This window comes from Camelus ferus, chromosome 7 (assembly GCF_009834535.1).
Source record: "Camelus ferus isolate YT-003-E chromosome 7, BCGSAC_Cfer_1.0, whole genome shotgun sequence".
In the NCBI taxonomy this organism is placed as follows: Eukaryota; Metazoa; Chordata; class Mammalia; order Artiodactyla; family Camelidae; genus Camelus; species Camelus ferus.
In genome coordinates this window covers 61,450,616-61,459,846 of record NC_045702.1, presented here as the reverse complement: position 1 = coordinate 61,459,846, position 9,231 = coordinate 61,450,616, and the positions used below count along the sequence as shown (strand labels likewise).

The 9,231-nt window shown below is 38.8% G+C and overlaps 1 protein-coding gene across 1 annotated transcript; it reads left to right on the top strand.

Annotated features, from left to right (window-relative positions):
• Positions 1–2,395: 2,395 nt before the first annotated feature.
• GNG11 (G protein subunit gamma 11) lies at positions 2,396–7,138 on the top strand. Its single transcript, XM_032483990.1, has 2 exons — positions 2,396–2,946; positions 6,701–7,138. Exons 1-2 carry the CDS (start codon positions 2,851–2,853, stop codon positions 6,824–6,826), a joined length of 222 nt encoding a protein of 73 aa, XP_032339881.1. The 5' UTR covers positions 2,396–2,850; the 3' UTR covers positions 6,827–7,138.
• The last annotated feature ends 2,093 nt before the right edge of the window (positions 7,139–9,231 follow it).

The following is a 9,231-nucleotide window of genomic DNA, read 5'->3' as shown; positions in this document are numbered from 1 at the left end:
TAGTCAGTTATAATGTATCAATTTATGGTATACAGCATAATGTTTCAGTCAGACATAAACATACATGGATTTGTTTTCATATTCTTTTTCATTACAAGTTATTACAAGATATTGAGTATAGTTCCCTGTGCTATACAGAAGAAATTTGTTTTTTATCTATTTTATATATAGTAATTGGTATTTGCACATCTCGAACTCCCAGCTTGTCCCTTCCCATCTCCTTTCCCACTGGTAACCATAAGTTTGTTTACTATGTGAGTCTGTTTCTGTTTTGTAGATAAGTTCATTAGTGTCTTCTTTTTTCTTTTCTTTTCTTATTACACGTGTCATTTTTCACTGCAGAATGGTTTCTACTCATACTATTTTAGAAAATAAATTCTATTAGAGGTAACGTACAAAATATGTAAAAAGTTAACACAATTGGATACAACTAATAATGGATTTTAACATTTGTTTATCCAAAATGTTTGCTGATAAAATATTTCTTTGAAAATACTTGAGAAATTGCTTACCGTGGTTACTCTCTGGGAGGTGAATTCCATGCTTAGGAAGAGGGAGTTACATACTCTTGTTTAAAACAAAAAAAATGTGCGCATCATTTTACCATTTAAAACCAAACAACAATAACAACAACAAAACATTCTTCAGAATGCTGTGTGATCATGGGATTTCAGCATTTCCCAACTAAGTTTAGTTTATTCAGTTTACTTAGCATGTGAATTATTTGATAAGAATAAAAGTTTTTTTTTAAGTATACTAATATGTATTTCATCTCTAAGTCTCATAATACTGTGGAATACGTTGAAGACTCATTACAGATTTAGAAATATCACTGCATGCAACTAGATGATTCCACAGGGAAGAAATTTCCAGGCCAAATAAATCTATTTTTATGATTTGGAACAGACATACATTAATTTACTTTACCAATTTATTTAATTTGGGTTCTGAGCTTATTTAATTCAGGCCGCATTAACTACTTTTGCTAACTTATTTAAGTTATTTTTAACCAACCTTAAATTTAAGCAATGGGGAATCAAAAAGAAAAAAAAATCAGTTCTGGAGACAGATGTGAGTTTTTTGTCTTGGCTCAGTGCATACAAACAGGGAAAACTCTAGCAGCTGATCTGATTTCTTTCAGCCTGGGAGATTCTGGAATGTGTGGTATTTCAAATACAGAAAATGAAGCTCCTAAATATTTTTCTTTGTGAAAGTAATTCATTAGATATAGATATATAATTACAACTAGAAACTAAATGTACCTTAGCTAATTCACCCCTCCCCTAGCCCATCACATATTTTACAAAGTAGGAGACCAAAATCCAGAAAGAAGTGTGTCTTTTCTAGTGATGGCCAGTGGCAGAGCAGGGACTGGAATCCATGAGTACTGGTCAAGGATCTCATTGTTCTTTTCATACTAATAAATTTATTGAGGATAAGAGGGTGAAGCCTGGCGAAGAATTATGAAGTAACAAACGGAAAAAAACAAACTGCCTACAAAACAGGGGAGTGCCTATGGTGTGTAAGGCCAAGTACCCTGAAATATTCAGGTAATGCCACCACTCACCTTGAATTTGACTCTATAGGCAGGAGGTAATCTCTGGGGAGAAAGAGTAATATGTATCTGACTGCTTGGGATACTTTATTTTTCTTCCTACAGGCTTTATTTTTAATTCTAGTCTTTTGAGCATCATTGAAGAGGCTTTCGTTCACAGTCAAAGGGAAACTTTACGTTGCAAGTTAACATTTGTCACATCATACACTTTTCCTGGCTTTGCACAGTGGCAACTAGATAACTATTGCTTTCCAGAAAGCAGAGAAACAAATGCTAAGTGGATCCATGCCAAACGTTGAAGAAGGTGCCTGAGCCAGGAATTCAAACCCTTGGTGTCAAGTGTCACCTAAACCTTTGACAGACAAACACTTCCTGGTAAGAACTGTAAGATTCCGGCTTGTCTTCTTTCCGCTTATAGTTCAAACATTACAAAGCAGTCCCCTGAAGAAAGAACAATAACTCTGCTGTTGGGGATGAGGACAATTTATTCATGTCAGAAAATGGCCGTGCGAGTTACAAGCAATACTCACACCCGATGCCCTTTTTATCCCAAACTTCGTAAATCTGCTTTAGGCATTTAACAGACTGGCCGGGTAAACATCAACAGATGGGCTGAGTGTTTGAGATTACAGTTCAGTTTCATTTTCCTTTTTGGCCTTTTCTTAAGCGTCCACATTTCCCACAAACATGTATGTAACTGGGGGAAAGTTACATGCTGTATATTTTTAAACTCTTGGAGAGGTGATTTGGCCGTTATTTCCTGCGGGGTAGTATCCTCCTTCGCTTGCTTCACAAACAAAACCCGGATGTGACTTGGGAACGGGAAAAAAAGGAACAAAAAGTAAAACTTTTTGTTGTTTCTCCAGGAAAGTGGGCTAGCTCCACTCCAACGCTTGGGCCCCAGCCCAGGCCGGTCCCCCGCGGGCGTGGCAGGGCCGGGAGGCAGGGCGGGCCGGGCCAGCATCCCCGCGGGAGGCCGGACCGCGCGGCGCGGCAGCCTCTCCGCGCTCTCCGGCCGCGTCGCAAACTTAACCCTCCCTGGAGCAGGCCTCCCGGGGTTCTGGGTACCCGAGAAAGAGACCAGGGGTTTTAAGGTCTTAGGACACTAGGCAGAGCCGGTGTGAAGCACGTCGTCGGGGCGCTGGGGACCACCGCGCGGGGAGGCGGTCACCTCCTGCGCCGGAGGGCGGGCGGGGTGCGCGGGCAGCGCAGCTACTTCGGGACGCGCCCAAGTTTGCGGCGCTTACAGCTGCTCCACCTCAAGAGCTGTCCCTGAGCCCAGTTCTGGGGCGAAAATGCCGGCCCTTCACATCGAAGATTTGCCAGAAAAGGAAAAGCTGAAGATGGAAGTTGAGCAACTTCGCAAAGAAGTCAAGTTGCAGAGACAACAAGTAAGTTGGATGTCCCAGAATATTTCCTTCTATGAAATGAACTAAGCTCAGCTTTTCCTGGTTTGCTACAGTAGAACAAATGGGTTTTTTTTGGCATTAGGTGTTCTGTTTTTTGGTTTGGGGTTTTTTGTTTGGTTGGTTTTTGGTTTGGGGGAGGGTTTATTGTTTCTGTTTCTGTTTTGTTTTTTGGCTTCTCTTGAAGAAGGGCTTTGGTAGTGCTTGGAAACTTCCAGCTGATGTGGAGAAATCATAGGAGGTAAAGAAGAGAGCAGGGATCCCATGAGTCATTTAAAGCCAAATGCTGGAACTTAGAATGGGAGAAACAGACAAGAAATTCTGCCTGCTGTTAGAGACAGTTGGTTTTAAAAACTCAAGCTGTAGGGAAAAGGCAGATGGCTTCTTAGTTCCTTGATCTTTTTCATAGTGGGAAAAATGGTATTTAAAGGTTTTTTAAAACTCACAATGGAAGTCTTGAATTACATAGTTTTGAGTTTCATCAGGGCTCTCCAAGGTGTGTGAGGAACAGTCCACTGGGGCTTGAGAGCAAAACATCACAATTTCTATCTTTATTTGTAAATCTCATTCCTTTATAATTTCCACTCTATGTTTTGTAAGTATGCGCAGTGAACTAACACCTAGCCAGCAGTATTTGTATTTATCTGTAAATACATAATTATATGTATACTGCATACAAAAAATCTTTTTAGTGATTGTGACCAAAAATTTTAGAAGTGGATTACAAATTCTGTGAGAACATATGTCCCAGTGTTTAGAGGTCTCCACTGAATTTTTTTGGAGACTTTGTAATTTTTACTCCCAAGTTTTTACTGGTAATAGGGGCCTTCACTTCTTCTTTTTTCCCCAGTCAGGCAACCTGTAGTCTGGGAATAGGTTTTTGGATAGATATTTTTTAAGAGAATTTTCCTTTCTCCATCCACAGTCAGAAAAATTTAGACTAATTTTATTTCTCTGTGGTCTAATACTAGAAAAAGTTAAGGAAAACAGTGAAAAAGAAGTAGGTGTGGTTAATATGCTCACTTACCTTCCTGCTCTAGTTGTGGGAAGTCTGTTCCTGACAAGTCTTGTTACTTTGTCCAGGAGGCTATAGCTTACTGGTAGAATGCACGCTTAACATGCAAGAGGTCCTGGTTTCAGTCCCCAGTACCGCCATTAAAACTAAATTTTAAAAAGAAAGACTTTTTTTTAAAACAGTCTTGTTACTCAGGATGCACATTTTGAGTGATGTTTGGAAGATACAGGCTTTTGGGGGTTTTACTCTTAATACATTTCTTTTCTTAAATTTAACCTTAACTTCCAAATCCCTGTTTTTCCCAGATTTTGAAGTCCTTTCCATCCATGTTGAAAGTTTTTGTAGCTTTAAAAATACTGCTGTGTTTAAAGGAAAAAAAGTTACAGGATCCAATGAATAGGTTTGTTTCTCACGACTTTAAGGGACCCATTTTGTGGATGGCAAAGTGTCTGTCGGCCACTTGGATTTTTTTCACACAATGAATCTTGGGTTACATATTAAACAGAGTTGTAAATACTGAAGTAAAACATTGCCTGTGCAAAGTTGGACTATCTTAATATTTGGTACCACTATGCAGAACTTACAGGGGAAAAAAGAGACAAGGGTGTTTCAGTTATTTAAACCTTCAAATTAGAAATTGGGCAGAGGCCTGGATGTGGCTGACCATGAGGAAATTAAAGGTATCACTCATTAGCAGTACCTCCCTGCCAGCTCCCAGCCTCCACTCCTTAGGACACGCTCTACTGGATTGGTTTTCCAGCTCCCAAAACTCCAAGTCAGCACCAGAAAGAGAGAAAACTTCCGGGGTAACCTTAGGAAACAGAGGGAGAGGCATCTAAATCCTAATAATAAGATTCCAGCATTTTATTATGCACTTTGAATTATAGAGTGTCAGTGCTAGAAAAACACTGTGGCTCTTAGAGATCATTCAACCCTCTCACTTTTAAGGATAAAAAAATCTAAATCCCAAAGAAGCTAACTAGCCCCTCATTTAAGACCCCAGAGATAATGATGGGGCAGTTATTATTAAAACACTAAAATACGTGTCTTTTGATGCCTGTTCCATTATTCTGTCAGTAAACTGGTCATTTCTAAGCTATGTGCTCTGCTCATGTCAAGAACACAAAATTCACAGGCTGAATTCTGGCTCTAGCTAATTGATGTTCAAATATATCCTCTTGATCATGGAAGGAAATGCATCTGAGAAGTAATTATTAACTTTTGGAAGATACATATCTTTTTGGAAACCTGATGAAGAAGCTTCTGTAAGAACAGATACAATTTGGGGAAACATGAATCTTATCGACAAATTTCTCTGTGGCCACAGACCCCAGCTTATGAATACTTGCATCATCACCTCTGAGAATTCACTTAAAATGCCCACACTATGAATGCCAGCAACAGGGAGAGCAAGTGTTACCTGAGAGAATGGTCTTTGAAAGATTTTATTTTGCCACATTTTAAGTCATATAACTATATCTCTTAGTTTTAAATTTTAGATCAGTAGCCTCCACACTGGTATGCCAAGAATCTTTGGGGTGTCGGAATAAAATATAAAATGTTTGATTTTTAAAAAATTTTAATTGTGGTATAATTGACGTGAAACATTAATTTTAGGCATACAACATAATGATCTGATATTGCAAACTAATGTATTTGGGGTTAGTTTAAAATCTCATCTTTTTATACTTTTTAGCTTATGTTTTATTATTATACCTGATATATTACCACAGTAGTATCTGCACTTATTTTTAAGTAAATAAGGATACATATGCACACACTTTTTAGTGGTCCCCATGAAAACAGTTTGAAGGTTACTAATCTAGATTACAAAATCAGTGGGAACATCTGCCTAGAGGTCTCCATTGGAGGGAGCTTCTATGATTTTTACTTCTAATTTCTTACTAGTAATACAGGCCTTCATTAAGACCCTAATCTTTCTTTTTTTCTTTCTTTTTTATCCCTTCCCCCAACCCCCAACACACACACTTTTTTTAACTCACTCTTGCAAACTGTCTGTTAAGGACAGACTTTTTTAAGAGAAGCTATTCAATTCTTTCTCCGTTCAGTAAAAGTTTAAACTAGTTACATAAACACAAGTCTCAGATAAGCCTAAAAAGCTTCAGATTCACCTTTATTACGATCATTGCCGTCAAGCAAGGGGAGAGAATTCTGAGTAGAGACAGAGGGGTGTGGAGGGGGTGGATTTGGGGCAATTTTAGCCTTTCCAGAGTTAGACTTTCTCCAGCGCTTCTGACATTCTGTAAAACTGCGGAACCTGGCATACACCCAGTAAGTGAGCATTTTTGCAGGACATACCCAAAAACCTTCAGGGGTTGTCTGCTACTACACTTGTTCATTAGCATGGAAGATTGAAAGTGGAGTATGTTTTAGTTCCTAAAATATTGTGGATGCATCATAATTGTATTTTAACAAAGGAAGGAAATCATATGAAAGACAATGGATAGAAATTGCTGGGGTTAATTTTTTTAATACAGTGACTTTCAAACTTTTTTGACTCTGACCACAGTAAGAAATACATTTTACATAGATTGTATTATTCATATATATTTTATAGATTCTGTACTGCACTCTAATATTTTTATTCTATTTTATTTCATTTTTAAAATGCTGGTTGTACCCAATTATATTAATTTCATAAAGGGTGGTGACAGAGTTTAAACAATCCTGACCTGATTCTTTCTTCTTTTCTTTCACCTTAAGGTGTCTAAATGTTCTGAAGAAATAAAGAACTATATTGAAGAACGTTCTGGAGAGGATCCTCTGGTGAAAGGAATTCCAGAAGACAAGAATCCCTTCAAAGAAAAAGGCAGCTGCATTATTTCGTAAATAACTCTGGGGAGAGCTTCATCCTCAGTAGAAGTAGTCTGTTGTAGCTTTCCGAAATAAAACCGACGTGCCTTTTAAAGAAGGAACAATAAAATTTAAAGGAGACTTTCTTAAGCACTCGTATAGATACGGTTATGTCTGAAAGCTGTGTGCTTCTCGTTTTTGCACACATCACACCCCTTTAAGAGGGCAGAGAGTATCACTCGTACAGTTATGGGAATAAGGACATCACTCTTGCATGATTCACCTCTTTCAGTATATTGCTTGATGCCTCAAATAAAGTTTTATCTCTGGAAAATGTTGGCAATTTAAGAAAGCTTTTTTTTTTTTTTTGCATTAACTTTTATACTTCTCCCCATAGATTTTTGGGTGTTTGGGACCTGTATCAAAAGATTAGGTGGTTTGATAGATCAGGTTTCAGATCCAGCTCTCTCTGGAGGTTGACAGCTCTGCATTCTGACTCCTAGAATGTTTTCTTCTGACATTAACTATTAGGCAACTGAGTTGAGCAGAATTCCTAATGTTGACGGATGCAGATTATCTGAGTCAGGAATGAGGCCAAGCCATGTCTACACTAGTACTTCCCGGTTTATCATCATACAGATCTTGCTCGGAGTGTTGCTACAATAGTGATCTGGAGAAAAGGAGGGGTGGGGGTCTGGAGGAGCGGGGCCAGCGCTGGTCTGTCATCCTCCCCGCCTGCCTGCCTGCAGGGAGCTGCATGTCCCACCTGATGGCTTGGTCTCGGTGTGGCAATCCTCCAGCTCTGCGGCGTTGGGCACTGGCACAGATACTTGGCTCGGTGCTTCCTCCTACCAGCCTTTTCCAGCAGGCCTGGAGCAAGCTCGCCTCTTTTCCTTCTCCAAAGAGACAAATTAATCTTTTGCCAATTTCTAAAATTAGGTTGCCTTGTTTCTCAATGATTTGTTGGAATTCTTCATGTATTCTGGCCATTCATCCTTCAAGGGTGATAGGTGTTGTAAATACCTTCTCCCAAACCACAGCTTAATTTTTCACAAGGGGATTATAGCTGCAGAGGTTTTAAGTGGAGGGTGCAGCATGCCAAAGTATATGGCCTGCTCAAGTCTTTCATGAAGGCATGACCTTTCTTCCTTTCTTTGAGCATTTTTTCCCATCTTTCTTTGTTTTTTTGGATGCAAATTGCTGTAGGTTTAAGCTAAGAGAAAGACAAGCAAAACCCTTAACGGTTAGCTCCAGCCTCAAGTGAGTTAAGTTACTAACTCGCCCTGCAATTATAAATGTGGCATAGAAGCCCAGGTTTCTCCTTAACTAGGTCTTCTCTCCTGATTAGATCCGCAGGTGTATCTTATTAAGCCAGAGCGCTACCAATGACCTCTAGAAGCTTCCTAATGTATATCAGCAACCTCACTCTGAAATTACTTTCCTTCCTCTCTCTGAGAAGGAACAGGATACCCCAGGCTTTGAAAGAGCTGGTTACAGCAGACCAAGAGCAGGAACTATTTCCTTCGGTTTCCTGCCTTTTTCCAAGTGTTGACGTCAATTGGGATTCCTGAGAGCCCAGGGATAATTTTAGCCCAAAGTTTGATCTACTTCGTGGTGAAGTTTAAAAAAGTAGAGGTATGTCTTTTCCAACAATTATAGAACAATTAGGGTCTGGAATGTGTTGCTACTATTAGTGATTTTACATTTAAGGTGGCATGGGATTTTAGTAACTTAGGACTTATAAAATTTTACTTTAATGAGCAGTTTCATTTTTTTCCAAGCCGTACGATTTCCTTCTGTTGCATAAGGAAGCAAACATCTATTCTGGTTATTAGTAAGGCAGATCAGATCACCTGCCTCCTTCATGGAGGGCCAAGTCAGCACCCATATCCCCTAACTCCTTGAGAACTGTGGGTCACAAGACTGTGCCCTGAAATTGTACTAGCCGTACTCACCCATCCTTTCAGGTACACCTCCAAGTCCTAGCTTTTCTCTTCATGTACTTTTAACTGTGTTACAGATTAGCCAGCCCACTTCTGTTTTTTTCCTTAATAATTATCCAATCTTGCAGATGTTTCCACTAAATCTGTTTTTTTTTTTTTTTTTTTACTGTTTCATCATAGTAACTCAGTCAACCTGTAAAAGTGTAATAAAATCCTCTTGATTTTCAAGTGTTTGGCTGCTAAAAATGTATTAGCTTGCATTAGGAAGAAAATGAAAAATATAGTAACTATATATTTGGATATATTATGAAAGTAACCTTCAGTAGGTGGGAATTTGTTAAGTAGAATTTAAATCATGTGTTCAATTACTTCCAAGTATATAGTTCTGTAATCAGTTGGTTACTGATTAAATAATTACTGTGCTTTGTGTTTTGAGACTTGGAGTCTATGAACTCATATTAGCAAAATTGGCTTTTCCATTTCTTGGCAGAATTAACA